The sequence below is a fragment of the Mastomys coucha genome, unplaced genomic scaffold, assembly GCF_008632895.1.
Source record: "Mastomys coucha isolate ucsf_1 unplaced genomic scaffold, UCSF_Mcou_1 pScaffold16, whole genome shotgun sequence".
Lineage (NCBI taxonomy): Eukaryota > Metazoa > Chordata > Mammalia > Rodentia > Muridae > Mastomys > Mastomys coucha.
This window is the reverse complement of record NW_022196898.1, coordinates 33,765,673-33,785,163: the sequence shown is the minus strand read 5'-3', so window position 1 is coordinate 33,785,163 and position 19,491 is coordinate 33,765,673. Positions and strand designations below refer to the sequence as shown.

The window sequence follows — 19,491 nt, the reverse complement described above, 5'->3', positions numbered from 1 at the left end:
ATTACTGCAGTACATTTCCACTGCCACAATCTGATGATGACAAAATGATATTGGATAGCTACTGCAAGGTCAAGAAAACTGCTAAGAACATCTTAATTGGTCTTTTATGTTTAATCATTTGGTCCTACTTATAATGCAGCCATTTTAACTGTATATTCTTAGTCGAAATAAATCTATGTAGTTACCTTTAGTTGCCTGGGACATTCGATGGAAAATCTCTGCAACTGTTCTGATGTATAGCTACAAGGGAACAGATTGGAGCAGCAAGTCGAACAGTTCAACCTCTTCATTAAAAAAGAAATAATGTTGCTGCAGCCACAGCCACACATTGACTTGATCATTAAAAGAGAATTTGGCTTTAAAAAATCACAACTAGTAATGTTCTATATATACTAAAACTGGCTAACTGACTCATTCTGCAGCTCTCTGGCTGAAAGAAACACTGCTAAAAGCAAATTAAAAACAAATGAAAAATCAACTTTACTATAGACGATAGCAGCCACAAACTCATTACCAAGAAACTCTGGGAAAAGCATGAGTCTCTGGGCTACTACACAAAGAATGTAAAGTGCTTTAATATTTCAACGTGTTTATATTAAAGCTCAAGAACTTAGCAAAGAAGCAAGCTCAAGGCACCCCAAAACATACTAACCACTCTTTCTGTCTTCCATCAGTTTTGGATCTGTTTGCCTACGCCTTCAGCTCAGCCTATCCAACCTGTTCCCTCTGTAAATGGACGCTTTTTCCAACAGCCAACCGGAAAGAGCCCCACCCCTCGCTGTTCCTACACTGTTCAAGAAAGCCTCAGAATCCGGAGAGAACTGCTGCAGCACTGCTCTAAGAAACAAAGGGAGCAAATTACTGGACAGACTCTAGCTCAGCATTCAGAACTGATGACCTCTGACTCTACACTTAAGACGCCTGCCAAGCACTCACAGTAAGAATAACCACTCGCTTTACTTCTCTACGACCGTTACAGACAGAACTGTTCTCAGTCTTGATAGTCAACCTAAACCCAATGAGAAGCAGAAAACATGGGCTTACATCTTTTTTTAAAATAATACAATGTAGACAGTAGCTAGCACAAATCTTTGAATAGTGGTGGGAGAGGCAGGAGGATAGCTGAATACAATATGAAAAGTAAGAAATTCCCTCTGCATGCTGAACTTGGACCTGAGGAGTAACGACAAGGAATCTGCAGAATTTCACTACAGAAAAGGATGAGACAAGCAGCAAGGTGAGCCGTGGAACCCCTGCTGTCATAAGTGTTCCGAGGTTTACTGAGAAGAAAAGGATGTGGCTATGGACTGTATTTGCAATAACTAAAAGCCATCAAAACCTATGAGGCATCTTTCCCTGGGCCATTTGCATTTCAGTAGACAGAGAAAGTTCAGAACCTGAAAACCACACTGAAAACATAAGCAATCAGTACTGAAGGTGTTAGTCATCCCCTACAACTTTATACTTAAAACACTCTACCCTTCCTGGTAACAGAGTTACTTGCTGCATCCAGTAATTATAATCCTTTCTGAATTATAAGAGAGCCACATTAATACAAACATGTTAGTCTTCTTAAATAATCATATTCAAAATAATTTAATGAACATTCAGATACCAATGATGTCAACTCTTTTTAACACACCTTTAAAAAAAAAGAAAAAGGAAACTAAAAATAACAAAATACCTTCTATAGAAGAGCCTATGTTTGAGGCACTGAAAGGCTCTGCATCTGTGTGTGTGTCTCACGCTCAGCCCCTCCCCTGCTCTGCATCTGTGTGTCTCACACTCAGTCCCTCCCCTGCTCTGCATCTGTGTGTCTCACACTCAGTCCCTCCCCTGCTCTGCATCTGTGTGTGTGTGTCACGCTCAGTCCCTCCCCTGCTCTGCATCTGTGTGTGTGTGTATCTCATGCTCAGCCCCTCCCCTGCTTTAGAGCTATGAAGAGTCAGTACTCTTTCTGCCTTCACCTTGCACTGTCCTTTAGACTTATGTTCTACTTAAATCAGTTTTTTACCCAGAAACAGGCATGCACTTCACAGGGGAAAAAAAATCCCAACATTTTGGAAATAAAGACTACAGAAAGAAACAAGCAAAACAATTCAGTAACATTGTCCTCGTCCGCTGAAAACATTGCATGCTAAACAGAAGATAAATCCTCAGCTGTAGATGCAACTGAGCTGGACTGCCATTAAGTCTACTTTCTTGTGCTGCTGCTTTACAAGCCAAAGAACACAGTACATAGACAAGGCAAGGCACTACCAGCCTAAGTGTCTAAAATGGCAGTAACAGAACTTGTAAAATCAAGCTTTAGCCATGTTGCTACCTTTTGAGATGCTCATCAGAGACATTAGGGTAGGGTCTTAACTGCTGCTGATAAACTCCTCGAGCAAATACGGGAGGTAGGAAAGCTAAAGAAGGTAACAAAAAATTATTTAAAGTATTATGCTAGTAAAAGAACCAGTACCAAGCATTAACACCTAACATAATTTACACTGCCAATAAATGTAGAATATTCTCAGAATAGAGACATACATCACTGTGAGTAAAATAAAGCAAGAATCAATTTAAAGTCCCCAGCAAATGCTGCTATCAATGGAAGCAAGGTATCTGAGCTGCCTCGGCATCGCTGTCGCTTCTACACAGGCCTAAAAGAAAATACCCAAACGCATGAAATGCTTCATCAGCCTCACTCCCTATACCACCCCAATATCCCGTAGCTCTTAAATTAGTTCTAACAAAAAAAAGAATGTAAGCAATAATGGTTATTTTCATTATTTATCATTTTTCTTCCCTGTTAGCTAATTCAATGTTCTATTGATCACTAGGTTGCATACAGACAGAACTTGAGGACTAACCAACAGAAGTAAACATTTATTAAATGTTAGAAAAATGAGCATAATACTGTTCTGGGGGGAAAGGCAGTGAATATTCAATCAAGTCTTCCTATAGACCTGTTTTAAAAAGTAGAGAACACATTATGTATTAATATTTGATCAATAATAAAAGTATGACTTTTCTGTGTGGTGCTAAGGCTGGAACCCAGGGCTTTAAGTATGGCAAGCAAGTAATGTACCACTGTATTAGAGCAACATTACTGCTCTACTGTACTGAGGTGACACAGGACCAAAACAGCTTTTACAAGAACTTAACTTGGGGCTCGCTTAATTTCAGATGGTGAGCTCATGACTATTATGACATGAAGCATGACAGCACGCAGGCATGGCCCTGGAAAAGTAGCTGACAGATTGTATCTTGTCAACAGGTTTGAGGCAGAGAGAGACACTGGTCCCGGTCTTGGCTTTTGAAACCTCAGAGCCCAACCCCCAGTGACACAGCTCCTCCAACAAAACCCACAGCACCTAACCCTTCCTAAGCAGTTTCACCTACTAAGGACCAAGCTTTCAAGTATGAATCATTGAGAACCATTCTCATTCAAACCATCATAACCACATTCTCAGTCCTCATGATTACTTCAATAAACTTAACTAGTTTCCTTCTTAATTATAAATAACTCATGTCAAATTCTTACTTTGAAAAGTTAAATATTGTATATATACTGAATTAATTCAATTCTTGAGGAAACGTAGTAGTCTGGAGTGTTTGCCTAGCATGCACAAGGCCCTTGGCTAGATCTCCAGCACCCTCCTTTGTTCCCTCCATCCACCCATCTGTCCATCAGTCTACTCATCCATCCATCTATCCATCTGTCCATCCATCCTCCGAAAACTACAAACACAACTTTGTAACAGGACACTCTTTGGCCCATTTTTATCTGTATAAGTAAACACAAGCTACTGTCAATAGTCCTTAAGAAAAATATCTCAAATATAAATTCGCCAAACTAGTTCTGGTATATCCTTAAACAATGATGTATCTTTAAACAATAACTCTTCCATTTACAAACAGAGCATGCTGTTCATAAACAGTATCCCAGTAAGAAACTATTCACTCCAGCAATGGGATTCTTACATGGAATACACAAGACCAAAACTGTTTTTAATACTACAAGGATGTTGCTTAGTCTGCCACTCTCGATCTATGTTGTAGTTATTTACCTGAGAAGTTTACATATTACAGCCTATGTCATAGAAGCTAAAACATATTTCAAGCCAGACCTTAAATACATTTACAAAAATGAAACACAATGCCATCCTTCTTATTTCATTTGTGTATGTTAGTCATTCAAGGCTAGAGAGATGGCTCAGGATAAAGCACTGGCTGTTCTATTTGTCCAGAGGACCCAATTCTCAGCACCCAAATGGCAGCTCACAACCATCTGTACTAATCCCTTCTTCTGGCCTTCACAGACACCAGATTCAGGAGGTACAAAGATACGCATGCAGGCCAAACACTCACACAGAAAAAATAAGGACGTTCACGGCAGCACAGCCAGGAAGTCCCAGAGAGCTGAGAGACTGGGCAGGAGGACCACTTCCATCTAAGTTGGAAATCAGAATAAGATTTGTCTCAAAAAATCATTTTGAAGACAATTGGGAAAAATACAGCACAATAACTTAGAGTAAGAGTAATTCCTGTTGTTGAGACTATGTTGAATGTATGACATATCTATCAAGGTTTTAGAGTGAAGAAACAGGAGGTGGTGACTTCCTCTTCCAAACCTGTACACATTAGCCCTCATTTTCCTCAAAGGTTAAGTTTTCCATAGCCCCATAAGATTCAAAAACATTCTCTTTGGCTCTGTCCTTGACCAAAGTCCATGTCCTTCTAGAACTAATTCCCAGTCACACAATCACTCAAGTATTTACTAAGCATCTAATATGTTATGCAACTAAGAGTAATGAAGGTACTGCAACAAACACAAATCTCTTCCACCAGAATTAAATTTATATTCCCCAAACAAAGACAAAAGAAAGTTTAAAAGTAAAAGATGTAACAACCAGGATAATCACTACAATCAATGGTGACAGACAGCAAGAAGAAAATACAGAAGGAAAGGTTAAATGGTTTACAAGAGCCCCATTTCTGCAACAAAAATTTAAGTAAAGCTCTCCAATATCTCAGGAGACTTGTAAATGCTAGGAGAGGAGCAGTACCAGCAAAACAGTCCATAGGTAAAAACCTGAAATTTCTACATGAAAAGTTTCCAATATACATAAAAAAAAAGTAATTATTTTTTATATAATATTATACCTGTATTCAACTCAAAATTTCACATTGACTTATTCTTCCTTGCAGATATTTTAAATAAATATGTATATATATAAATAAAATATAATAAATAAATATATAAATAAATAAAAAGTCCCACATACCATGCCTACATACTTTACACACACACACACACACACACACACACACACACACACACACTTCAGAAGTGCCTCTCTTACTCACAGAATCACCACACGATCAGATCTTCACATTAACCCCATTTCTATTAACACCAGTCAATAGTCAAATTCTCCATATTGTCTCAAAAACATCTTTTATAGTTACTGAGCAGATGGATGGAGTAGCACTCTGTTCCACCCGCTTCTTCTTTCACCTTAATCTACCCCACTGGGTACCTAGATCCCCTGCCCTGTCCAGCAGAAACCTACTGATGCTGCCAGTTGTACAATGTTTTACACTGTGTTCCTTGTTTTGTTACCTAACCTCCAATATTCACTACAAATAACTTTTGGCAATATTCTAAATTCAACTATTAAAGAAATACTAACAAGATAACTGGTACACAGTTTCCTGGTAATTCTGGTCAGCTATTGAAAGGAATCCAACAGGCTAAGCATGGTGCAGTAACTCTGAAGTGACAGAAGAGGGAACTGTAATGTTTAGTAATTCCAGTCTAAGTAACATTACATTTTAAACTTAAATCCTGAATTTCAATGTAGTGATGGCTAAAAACACAGTAATTATATTCTTAAATACGATTCCATCAGAAAACAAGCAAACAAGATCACAATGTAAAGGTTCTAAAGGCAGGTAAGAGCTGAATGTATGGATTTTATAATTCAAATGTACTCGTTTAGCCATTATCAAAAGTTACCATTTAAAATGATCCTGAAGTACTTTGTTTTTAGGATCATTTTAAATGGTAACTTTTGATACTTCCAGTTTCCAAATAATCTTCCTCAATAAGTAAGCTAATCTAAATGGACTAATATATTATTCTAAATAAATTTCCATCATGAATTCAATTTAACTTTTAACTGGAAGGTAGAGTTAACTTGTTCTTTTTACTCTTATCGAGTGCAGAAAGCTTACTCAATTCCCCAGATTACTGGTCCCTTTTTCCTCCTTCAAAGCACACTGCCACCCATGCATCTTTTTCTCATCTCCTCCTCTTCCCTGGCCTCTTCATTTTAACATTCTTAACCACATACACAGTTCCTTCAGGACAAGGCACAACACAGCTTTTGAAAATTAGGATGTAGACATATTTGGGGAGCCATTACTCAGTCTTCCAAAATACAAGAGAAAAACAAAAATATATATGTAAAGTCAGGCATGGTGGTACATGCTAGCAATGCAGCCCTCAGGAGTCTAGGGTAGCAGATGCAATCCAAATTTGAGGCCTGGTCTATGCAATGAATTTGGGGCTATTAGGGTGTAATGGCTATTCCTGGTCGTTAATGTGACCACATCTGGAATGAACTACAATCCAGAAATGGAGGGTACATCTGTGATCCAGATCCTGAGGTTGGAAGACACAGGCTTTTGGCCCAGAGCCTAGCATGGGATAATACTCGCTTTTGATCCAGATTTTGAGGAATAGCGGCCATAAAAAGCTTAGGCCCAAGCAAGGTAGTACATGCCTTTAATCCCAGGAGACAGGCACGCAGATTTCCAAGTTCAAGGGCAGTCTGGGACAGAGCAAGTTTCAAATCCAGGTGTGGTGATCTATACTTTACACTGGGCCATGCCCTCTGCTGGAGGCCTCCTGAGGACAATGGAAGAAGGGTTCAGTTTTTTCTTTGCCTATTTGCACTTACTCGCCAGCACATCTGTTGGAACCTACTTGTTCAGGATTCCAGCTTATATAGAAGACCAGCTGAAATACCTAGCCTCGTGGGATTGAGTGACTACTAGATTCTTGGAATTCTCATTCACAGCTGCTCACTTTTGGGTTAGCTGTCATTCCAGTAATTTCCCTTAATATATAGAGACAATCTGTAAGTTCTGTGACTCTAGAGAACCCTGACTAGGCTAAATACAGAGATGCTAAAAGAATTGCTAAAAGTTATGAAATGTAAAAGCAAAAATATAAAGTGACCTCCAAACTAATAAAAGACCTTTGAAGAATCAGTCACAAACTGAGAAGAGTTTGCAAACAGCTGTCTGAACAGCTCGTGAGAATTCAGTGCTCTTGTGGCTCAAACAGACAATCTAATAACACTTAATTAAAAAAGAGGAACTGCAGGATTGTGGCTTACTGGGTACACAGTTTCTGGTGGAGTAAGGAGAAAGTTCTGCAACAGGCAGTGAGAGGCATTCACACTGCATACCGACCGCAGTGTAAATGTGATCAACATCACTGAAGGACCTACCTGAAATAATTAAAATGGCAGATTTGTTATAAAATTCTCACATTTCAAAGTGACAATGTGCTACTACTAAGTAACCTGAAATGTAATTAAAGACCTAAATAGATTTGAGATATTGAAAGACTAAGTATCATTTAACATCCATTTGTCACAGTATGTCTTATTAAGAGTGACAGTTCACACAGGAGATACATTCAAATAAGCAAAAGCACTATAAAGATCCTCAACAACAACAAAAAAAAATCCAAATTTAGTCAAAAAGAAACAGTATAATCTGATGTTTTCATGTACACATTTAGTCAACAATATAGTATTATAGTTTGTTATTTTTACAGTAAGGAAAATCATACAGCTTTTTATAATTAGAAAAATTATAGTAAATTACATATTTACTAGCTTTGATATGACTTCTGGGGCTATTTCCCTTCAAACTGATGGAGTTCCTCTACAACAATTCATAACTGTGTTGAGATGATAGAAAACACCATGTTTCTCTATCTGAACATGACTTTGCTTTACTTTCAAGTTATGGGATATACAGAATTCGCATCTGATAGCTTTTCTTTCAAATCACTGAATGTCTAGTGCCTCATCTAGCCAACATGATAACTTCTTTCTTTATTAGTGCTTTCAAAATTTTCTCTACAACTGAGTAGCTTGACCGCTTACATGGCTAAATGCAGATTCTTTTATGTTGGTTCTGCCTGAACTTTCTTGTTTTGTAGGCTGACACTTCCCACTGAATTGAGTCTGCAGCCATTATTTATCCTCATGTGACTTCACACAGCTAGCAATCCTCTCGCAGGCCCCTCACTCGGGCTCTCCATCCTTTATCCTCCCCATCCTTCCAGTTGATGACTTTTATTACTCTAAGTTAATTGACTCTCCTCACTGCTAAACACTTGTTTTGCTTACTTAATTAGCTCTCCTTCCAGACAGCCCTAAAACTCTCTCCTGCAATCCTTAAAGTGCCTCTATGCTTTTATCTATTCACTCCTAAGCATTCTTCTTGAGTCCTTTGAAAACAGGATTCCTTATGTAAATAACGTAACAGTCTATCTAGACTTAGCTAAAATATTTCAGAGGAACTTCTGGTTTTAGTGTTGTTGGTGGGAATGCCTAACTGTCCTTTGCAGCATGCAGCTACTGCCTGTGCTCAGTTCCTTCACCTCTGGGCCACACCTTCCTATCTATCAGCCTGATACTCGGGACATTACCCTGGCACCTGAGTAGTTTATAGTAGTCAGTGAAAGAACTGGGCAGAGATGGTACTCAGATACATGGCTCACATCCTCTGATGTCATCTTGCCTCAGAGCTTCTTCCCAGCATTTCTTCTATCAGCCCTGTGTTCTATGATGCCCTAAAAAAAGCTTTTGGCCACATGCCAAATCAAAAATCATTCTCAGCCAAAAAGTAACAAGGATAAATCTCATATGACTCTATTTCTTTCAAGAACAGAAATCACAGGCATGCAAACAAAACTTCAAAACCCCGGTACTTAGGAAGCAGGGATATCCATGACCTGGCAGCAGTGCACAGCGAGACCCTGTCTCATCTCAGGAGGGGGAACTAACACAACCAACACAGACTCGGATATAGTAACTGGAGCAGGAACAGTGGGGCCACCTCTATGTAAATGCAGGGGTCGCACAGCTGCAAAAGCATCTTCTGCAGCGGGACCTAACTGAGGACTGCCTGAGAGACCAAGGATTGCTGGGACAATGAATGCCAGCCAATCAGGAATGGCATGTGGGTGAGGGTATTAAAGGAGCTTGCTACATGTTCAGATGAGCTTGCTGCAGTGTTTCTCACCTGTTCCTGGAGTCAGTGTTGTTGACTCTGCGCCACCTCACCTCCAACCCCCAAGGGCAGGTAGGGTCTGGTATCAAGTAATAGAGTCAAACATAGGTTACTGGAAACAAATACACGGGGAACTGAGAGACAAATACAACAGAAACTCTTTCCTTTGTGCTCAGATACAAGAAATGCCAGTGTTCTTTATGGACCTATGATGAAGTCTACCACAGACCTAAACTATCAATAATGACATTTAAAAATGAACTTGTAACTTTGTGCCACTCACAAAGCAAAATGAAAGCTAAGCTCCATCAAGACTAAAATATTTCATTCTGGCAATGGTGGCACACACCTTTAAAGCCAGCACTCAGGAGGCAGAGCTGTTAGATCTCTGAGGTTGCCAGCCTGGTCTACAGACTGAGTTCCAGGATAGACAGGGCTACACAGAGAAACCCATCTGAAAAAACAAAAATCAATCATTTCTTCCAATGCCTTTTTTTTTTTTCAAACTAAAAGGATAATCCACAGAACAGAAGAAAATACTTGGAACTCACATATTTAATAAAGATCTACTAGTCACAACTTACAAAGAATGATTACAATTCAACATTAAAAAGTATTTGCTCTGAAAAAATCAGCAAAAAGCTTGAATGACTTTCTTCAGAGATAACAAATGGCTAGTAAGCACACGAGCGCACCCGCAATGAAGTATCCTTTCATACCAAGCAGGAAGACTAAAGCACACACATGACCGCCCATGAGGATGTGGAAAAACTAGGATCCTTGTGTATTGCTGCTTTGACCACTACTTGAAGAACACAAGGGATTAATTATCAATCCTACCCCATTCACACATGCTCAAAAGAAATGAAAATATATATTCACACAAGTTTACAATACACATTCCTAAACAACCAAAAAAGTAGCTCTATCAATTGATGAATGAATAAGTAAAATGTGGCATACAAAGGAATACCAAGTCATAAAATGAATTAAAGTACTGATATGACACATAGCATATGATGCTGAAAATACTGTGCTAAGTGAATGAAGCCAGGCACAAAAGAACAAATACTATGTGGTGCATTTTTATAAATATCCAAAACAGGCAAACTCTCAAGCAGAAAGCCTATCATTTGTCAAGAGAAGGAGATGGGCTTAGAGGGTAAGGAAACCCCACCCACACTCACCCCACCCCGCGCCTGAGTGGTTGTGAGGAGTGCAGACCTAACAAACTCAGAATCACTGAAAAGTACACGTGTGAGGTTTTCTGGTGTGAAACCTGTTTTGATTTTCTGGTGTGTAAACTGTATGACAACAAAACTGTCACAAATACATTTAAGATGAGATATCCTCCAAAATCCTCCAATGATGACAGTTGGTTCACATGTAGGAGAGGGCCAAACTAGCCCTTCTGTGTGATATACTCCAGAGATGAACCGCCACACCGGATACAGAGTGGAAATCTGCACAGGAATCTTTGATCTGTTAGTTGTTCCTGAATATGCTGCAAGTGTGTGCCAAACACAAGATGAACTGGTGATCATATACGCATGTGCTGTGATTGCTATGGAAATATTGTCTGGTCAAATACAGTAAACACTTTAATACAAAAAATGATGTTTTTCCCACTTTATGTACCTAGAGACTCTCCATTAGCTAGAGAGATAAACATTTTTGTGTGGTTATATTTAAAACAACCACAAACTATACCATGGTACTTGATTATTGGATATCTCAGCATTTATCCCATTTTATAGAACACTGAATCACTTTAAAATTTTTCACTATTAAAAAGGAATGCTTTATACACTGCTAGTATAAAGTATAATCTGGTGTAACTACTATGGAAATCAGTACAGAGGATCCTCAAAAAAAAAAAAACCTACGACTAGAACCCCTTGTGTTCCAGTTATTCCACTCCTAGACACATAGCTAAAAGAACCAGCCAGCACAGCACAGTGCCAATGCACATCAGTGTTTGCTGCAGTGCTGTTCATAGCCACCATGCAACACATGAATGAAAGGATGGAGAAACATGCACACATGCACTATGAGGGGTCTTTTCCCTCAGCTATAAGGAAGAATAAAGATACACTAAGAAACTGGGTAGAAATAAAATCATGTTAACAATGACTGTGCTAAAATCAGGGAAGAGAAACTATCCCCTGCTTTCTTTCATGTGCAGGATACACAGAATGCGTGTATGGGGAGATGCATGAATGGACAGGAAGGAACCAGCCTAAAAGAAGCAGGAACAAGAGATGGGCTAGGGAAATAGCTTGTTGACTTAAGGTGCTTGCTATGCAAGCATGGGAACCTAGGTTTTGGTTCCCAGCATGCACATAAAAGCTAGGCATGGTCAGGTAGCCCTGTAACTCCACCACTAGGATGAAGGACACAAAATGTTGTTAGGGCTTGCTGGCCAGCTAGCTTGGCCAAAAGATGGTGAGCCAGAGTTTCAGTGAGACCCCGTCTCAAGAGAACAAGGTAGAAGATGATAAAGCAAGACACCTGACATCTTCCTCTGGCTTCAGCATGCATATGCACATACCTGTACTCACATGTGCACACATACATACACCACATACATATACTATGTACACAGGGTGGTGGAAGGGGACAGCTTACCCTAGTAAAATGATTAACTTACCAGATTCTTAATTAGAGGCAACTACAAACAGAAGTTTTCATTTTAATCTTAGAACAGAGAAATTACAGTAATCCAGATTGGAAACAGCATAGATACCAACCCACAATAACGGTGCAAAAACACATTGCAATAAACAAGACTTAATACATTAAGAGACAGCCACAAACAGTAAAAATCATCATCATCATTTGCATGTTTTGGCAATTAATAGACAATTATTATAAAATCTAAGGCAGAAAAAGTCTTAGTTAATTCATAAATTACCATTCCTACTTACTAACCTGATTGTCTAGACACAATGTGTAGAGGGATCACAAAAGATATAAAGAGAAGAAATTCTTGTACCTAGGTAAAAATGAAAACAAATATAATTCTTATTGTAATTTAACTTACTGCTGTCAAGAGGGGTTCATGTAGCATATACATAAATCTAGGAAACATGCAAAAGTACACAGAAATCAAGCACTTACCAAATACTTAGAGAGCCTTTTAAAAGTCTCGATAGCTGAGATTTCCTGAATAATAAAAAGTAAAAACTAATTATTCAATGTCAGAGTTAAACATAGTCTGCCTAAAGTTTTCATGATCTTAAAAATAACTTGTATACATAATACATGGAAGAGATGATAAACTACAAAAACATTGGCAAAGTTTAAACTACTAGAATATATTATCCAAAGCAAAAAGATATGTATAAGCTGGCAAGTTGATTTTACTACTTATAAAAGTTAGATTTAAGTCATTTTACTTAATAAAAACAACTACAGCACAAGTCTTCTCAGTCAGGTTTCAAGTTTAAATAGGTTCAAAAATCCAGGATTTCTAAATAATATTTATGGAGCTTACTATTTGCCAGGCACTTCACTTGGGCCTTTACAAAGCATAGAGTTATCTTCTTGTTGTTAATCACTTCATGCTTAACAGCGACTACGTCATCTGCTTAAACACAGCAGCTGTACTAAGCTGCACAGTTTGTGTTTTCACTACCATTATAAGCTGAGTATGGGTCCTCAGAAGTGCACACAAGAAGATCAGGAGTTCAATAGGAAGCTCAAGGCCAGCCTGGGCTAGACACTACCTCAAAAAAACAAAAACAAAAAACACACATCTTCTATCACCACCATCATTAGATTCAAAAGAATGTAGTATAATGTAATATAGAACCTGACTGCCTCTTAGTCAAAGTGGAAAAACTTTTAAAATTCCTTTTACAGACTCACCAGATTTAACCAGTTCATTAACAACACAAACACTACCATCTAAAAACTATACTACCATTTACAAAAGTAAAATGTTTCTTGGGCTGGCAAGATGGGTAATCAGGTAAAGACCCTACCTAGACGCCAGGTCTGATGACCTCAATCCCATGTGTAGAGCCCATGAGGATGAAGTAACCTATCCTGTTGTCCTCTGACCACCACCACATGTATGCACTCAGCACAGACATGCACGCACACCAAATTAAATAAATGTGTCATTAAGTCATACCAATACATTTCCTCAATCTACCTGTGCTAAAATCAAGAGCACTGAGATTGACAGCATCTAACCCCAGACCATGGGAAATATAGAAAGAAAAGGGGATATTAGAAGCTTAAACAGAAAATTTAGGACCATAAAGTTTTTAGAAGATGACCAGAAATGGTTCTAACTTTTTCAAATTGGGCAAAGATTTCTTAAATGGCACACATGGGAAAAAAAATGGATTGTTATAATTCAATATTCGTTATGAAAAGCTGAAAATGCAGGCTAAGGATACAGAACTCTGATAAGGCACATGTACAACCAAATATGTTCATATCCAAAACATATATTGAAAACAATTTCAAATCATCAAGAAAATGGCAACTGATGCTAGAGAGACAGCTCTGTGGTCAGGGCACTTCCTGCTTTTCCAGAGCACCTCAGCTCAGTTCCTAGCACCCACAGTAGCTCAGAGACCCCCCTTATAACTCTAGCTACATAAAGTCCAAGATCCTCCTGTACTGTGCCGGCACCTGCACTCACATGCACAACCCACACACAAACACATATATGTATACACACAAGCAAAAATGAAATGTTTTTTAAAAAGAAAATGACAATCTAATTTTAGGATAGCCTAAGACTCTAATAAAAATTCTAAAAATCATACTCAACATAATCAGGAAAATACAGATTGTCATCACAGTGAGATACTACTGCAGACCAAAGTATTTTGTTTATTTTAAAACTACATAATATTAATTGCAAGCAAGCATATGCATGTGCTGCCAACTGGTATTTTTATCCTCTGGAAAAAGACACGTAAAATGGTACAGAGATACACACTTCCACTGACCAAATAACACCTCTCGTAGACATCCCACTACCAACAGTGAATATGAGCATACAAAGAGAGAGATGAACTGTCATAGCAAAATTATCCTTATGAACCCCAAACTGTACAGAATCCAAGTATTAGCAGAAAGAAGGGGGCATAACTGCAGTACAGTCATATAACAGAAACTAAATTAAGACTGTGAAATAAAAACCTAAACAAGCACACACTTAGGATGAAGCCACAGAGTAAGCACCTTTCTGATGTAGGAGTTACTACCTACTGGAAGGCACAGGGAGGCTTCTTAAGAATGGAGATCTGCATCTATCTAGGCTGGGTTTCACTTTTTGAAAATATAGCGACAGATGAAAAAAAAAGTTCAACTCTACTTACAATTTTTCAAGTTTACTTTCCTAAAACAGAAAGAGTTGACAAATATGTTTTCAATAAAACAAGTTTAGACTATCAAACTAGTGACATATAAAACACTGATCTGAAATCTGGCAGCCCCGTAGGTATCCATCCTCTCTGTCAACTCTGCCTTAGCCCCTTAAGACAGGATCCCTCACTGAACCTGGAGCTTGCTGCTTTTTTGGCTAAGCTAATAGGCCAGCAAGTTCCAGACATCCTTCTGTCTCCAACTGACCCTTGCCCCAAGCACTAGGGTCACAAGGGTACACGGGCACTACTGGTTCATGTTTGTGCTACAAAGCACTCTGACTGAGTGATCTCCCCAGCTCCATTTGTCAATAGTTTCTTGGAGGGACGGGGTGAACCTAGGATGTCATGTATGCAAGGCAAGCACACTACAGCTCCACCATTTAACACTAAGTTTTGCTAATACTTTTTATTTATTTATTTACTTACACTCCATATTTTATTCACCCCACCCCACCCTACTCTCATCTACACTCTGACAGGTCAAATCCACAAACATATGGGCCAGTAAGATGGCTTAGTAGGTGAGAACTTTACTATGCAAGTCTGGCTTATTTGATCCCCAGAATCCACAGTGGAAAGTTAGAACCAACTCCTGAACCATGTCTTCTGACCTCTACACAAACATGCACTGTGGCATGCACATATACACATAAACAAAATTATAAATATATAATCCAGCACATATATAAAGAATTAATAGTGATGGTGGTCATGCCAAGGATTTGTAAAACCTTTAAAGAAAACCACTCAGTCCTATTGTTTTGCAAACTGCGTGTTTTTCTAACTAATGCCTTTTTAAAAAAAAAAAAGTCTTTTGAACCTGCTTTACAAATAAATATTCTTATACCCCTAAAATTCTATTTAATATTGACACAGTATCTTCTTTATTTGAAATATAAGCAGTGTCATTTCTTTTTAATTACTTTTCCATTTGTCTCTTAATGTAAACAATTTCTATTTCTCTCTAAACTAAATTAGCATCCTGATTCAATTTGAAGTTTTTAACACATTTGAAAATAAAGACACCTACTTTTTTCTCATGGACTGTTACATGTTTTGCTTTCTTTTAACATTTTGTTTAGTGTGTGCATGTACATGTATAGAAATGCACACAAGTTCCACAGATACACATGGAGATCAGAGAACAATTCACAAAAGTATATTCTCTTTGTCCACCATGTAGGTCAAAGGGTTGAACTCAGACTGGCAGACCTGGCAGCAAACAACTTTAACCACTTGCAAACCCACTTGTTTGAAACCCCAGCCCTTGAAGATAAGCTCAACACTCCCCAGATGCTGAGAAACTTAAGTTTCTCCTAGGGCCAGCATTCATTAGAGATAGACTCACCAAAATGTTACATGAATATAAGAATATGGCCTGTAGAGAAAGCTCAATCAGCCAGGAGTTATGAGGGTTCTGTGAGAAGACTGACAGTCACACAATACAGATGCCAACACTTAGACACCAAAGTGCACAGGAACACTTCTACTGAATTGATTTCTAAAAGTCAGATTCCATTCTCCCTTCATGTATGAAACATACTACTTAGAAGTTGTCTCTCAATTATTAAGAGAAATATCAGCATCCTTTAATGTAAATGTTAATTGGAGAGGTATCCTATAACAATAAAGGGAAACTCCTTCATAATAAGAGATTTGTTATCCTGAGAGAACAATTAACTACTGAACTCTTACACCAAAGAGATCTATACTTCAGGGAGGAAGGAAGAAAGGGAGGGAGGGAGGGAATGGGGAAGTCACTGTAACTTTGAAGTTAAGAGTCTACAGTGACCAAAGGCAAGAGAACAAACCAATGATGCATTATCTAAAGAGCCCCCAGAAGCAAGCAGATTATGGGCTTGTTAAGGGGTAAGTACCCAATTTTATGTTTTCTGAGAACACAGAGAGATCGGGAAGACTGTAAGGATGGAAGCATGGAGTGTCCACTAAAGCAGAAAAGCAGTTATCTCAGCGGCTACACACTGTTCAACATTAAGTTTGTGAGACTCTTCCTGCATCGTAACCAGCAAACACTGATACTTAACAACCCAGCACTTTCCCAGGCTCCGGGTCAGAACTGGAAGTTCTGGTGCTCTGCACAGTAGCCTAACTACTACACAGAACAACATTATAACCTATTTTTCAAAAAAGCTGGATTTTGAATGTTTTTCACTACAAAGAAATGGTAACTGTTTATAGAGGTAGATGTGCTAACCTTACCTATCATAAACATCACACAGTACATATATGTACTCAATTCCCAGAAGACCCAATGCTCTTTTGGTTTCCCAGGATAACCCCTGCCCACAATGTGCATGCATAGATAAATTTAAAAGCCTACCAATTTTTGAGTACCATTTAAATGTGATATACTAAAACTTTTTTAAAAAATAGAACTGTTTTGCTGGGCGGTGGTGGTGCACGCCTTTAATCTCAGCACTTGGGAGGCAGAGGCAGGTGGATTTCTGAGTTCGAGGCCAGCCTGGTCTACAGAGTGAGTTCCAGGACAGCCAAGGCTACACAGAGAAACCCTGTCTCAAAAATACCAACAAAAAAAAAAAAAAAAAAATTAGAACTGTTTTAAAGGTTTTTTTTTTAATTTAGAAGAAATTTTAATAAAAAAAAAAACTGCATGTTTATGGAGAGGAGGGAGCCTCAACTGAGAAAATGGCTCCAGAAGATTGCTGTATGCAAGCACTGATTGGGCTTTCTTAAATACTGACTAATAGAGGAGGGCCCATCCTACAGTGGGTGGTACCACCCCTAGGCTGGTGGTCCTAAGTTCTATAAGAAAGTGGACCTAGCAAGCCAGGGGAAGCTGGCCAATAAATAACATTCCTCTATAGACTCTACACCAGCTCCTGCCGCCACATTTCTGTCCTACTTGAGTTCCTGCCTTGGCTTCCCTCAATAGACTTTGATTCAGAACCCCAAAGCCAAATAAACCCTTTCCTTGCCAAGTTGTTTTTAGTTATAGTACTTCCTCACTGCAGTGAGAAGCCTTACTAGGATAGCCTTCTCCAGGAAAGTAAAATTAAGAAAAATACAATGAGTTAAAAATAAAAGCATGAGAGAACTGAAAAATAAGAAAAGCAGAGAAGAAAATAAAAAGAAATGTGGAGAAAACAACAACCTGACAATCTAGAAAAACATCCATAATACACACAATTGAAAATTATGAACGAAGCTGGGCAGTGGTGTCACACACCTTTAATCCCAGCACTTGGGAGGCAGAGGCAGGTGGATTTCTGGGTTCAAGGCCAGCTTGGTTTACAGAGTGAATTCCAGGACAGTCAGGGCTGTATAGAGAAACGCTGTCTCAAAAAAACAAAAAACAAAAAACAAAAAAAAAAAAAAAAAAAAAAAAAAAAAAAAAAAAAACAAAGAGAGAAAGAGAAAGAAAATTATGAATGAAAGTAAAATTTAAAAATAAATAAATATATAAACAAACAAACAAACCTAACAGGTAAGTTACAGTTCAAGGACCAGAAAGACAGCTCAATGTAGATGAAGATGCTTGCTGCCAAGCCTGACAACCTGAGTTCAACCCCCTGGGTCTGCATGATGGAAAGGCAGAACCAACTTCTCCAAGCACTGTCCCCTGACCTCCACACAGTCATGCCCACGGACATATAAAACAAATAGGAAGATGTGCGGCATTACATTGTCTCCAGTTTAATAAATCCTATATCTCATATCACTCTTATGTATCTAATAGCACTCAGAGATGTACAAACAATCCAACTATTACCCTAACTCTATTAAACCATCCCATTAAAGCTGTTGTTTTCAGAATCAATTAGTAAGTGTTAGAGGGTCAACTGTATTAAGACTGGATAAAAAAAGATGAAATTCCTCATGTTAGAGACACGTAGTGGTAACCTAGCTCCTCACATCTCTCTATGTACTTTAATCTACTTGTAAAAACTTTCTATTCTCTGCTTAAGAGCAGGTCAACAGCTCTCACTGCACTACTCTAGCATAATCATGAATTGAAATAAGGACCCTTAGCACTTCTGATCAAGAAAGCTACCAATATGCCTCAGCCAATAAAGCGACTCCTCTATTGCTGTGGCTGCTGAAGCAACCTTTTGTTCAAATTACAACATCAGAAGCTTCAGGGACTTCAATTTTGTAATATTTCCCTGTTTTATCATACAAGCATGAGGTTTTCTTTAAGGCATTTACTTTAAAACATCACTAGACTCAGTTTTTTCCTACAGTACATCCAACTATAAGAGATGTTGAGAATCTAACTAATATATACTTTATTCTGTTGTGGTTAACCATAAGACCAAAGTATAAAATCCATGCTGCCTACTAAATATCTCAGAAACAACACAACCCTCAAAATCAAAAGCGTAACTGATCACTTCCGATCAGCACTGTCAACTTCAGCTGGCACAGAACAGAAAACACTTCCAAATTAACTCCTCTTTGACCTCAAGCAATTTAATCTGGAGAATAAGATGGGCATCTAGGAAAACAAATGTAAATTACAATATGATACTGTTAACTACCAAATATGATACAACAGGTATAAAACCTTGAACAGATGGAAGAGACGTTTAAGACTAAAGAAAGGGCACTGTCTTTAAGTTATGTGAACACCATATATACAAAGTGGGTGAATCAAATGCTACAACCAGACTTTTAATACATTAGTAAGACTACAGTGTAACCATCCTTATAAGGAACTAGCTTTAGGAAATAGTATATTAGAAAATAGCCAGCCGGGCAGTGGTGGCGCACGCCTTTAATCCCAGCACTTGGGAGGCAGAGGCAGGCGGATTTC

The 19,491-nt window shown here is 38.4% G+C and overlaps 1 protein-coding gene across 5 annotated transcripts in view; it reads right to left on the bottom strand.

The window, feature by feature from the left end:
* The window catches only part of Fbxw7 (F-box and WD repeat domain containing 7), a 163,436-nt gene that overhangs the window by 100,501 nt on the left and 43,444 nt on the right, over positions 1 to 19,491 (bottom strand). For 2 of the 5 annotated variants that reach the window (XM_031374223.1, XM_031374222.1), the window contains 3 exons: positions 12,427 to 12,471; positions 12,238 to 12,301; positions 7,395 to 7,508 (listed from right to left, as the gene is read on the bottom strand). The exons of 1 other annotated variant lie outside the window; for it this stretch is intronic. In XM_031374223.1, coding sequence (XP_031230083.1) covers positions 7,395 to 7,493 — 99 coding nt within the window. In that variant the 5' untranslated portion in view covers positions 7,494 to 7,508; positions 12,238 to 12,301; positions 12,427 to 12,471. The remainder of the gene's footprint in view (positions 1 to 7,394; positions 7,509 to 12,237; positions 12,302 to 12,426; positions 12,472 to 19,491) is intronic. 2 more of the 5 variants (XM_031374225.1, XM_031374224.1) reach the window with 1 other exon arrangement.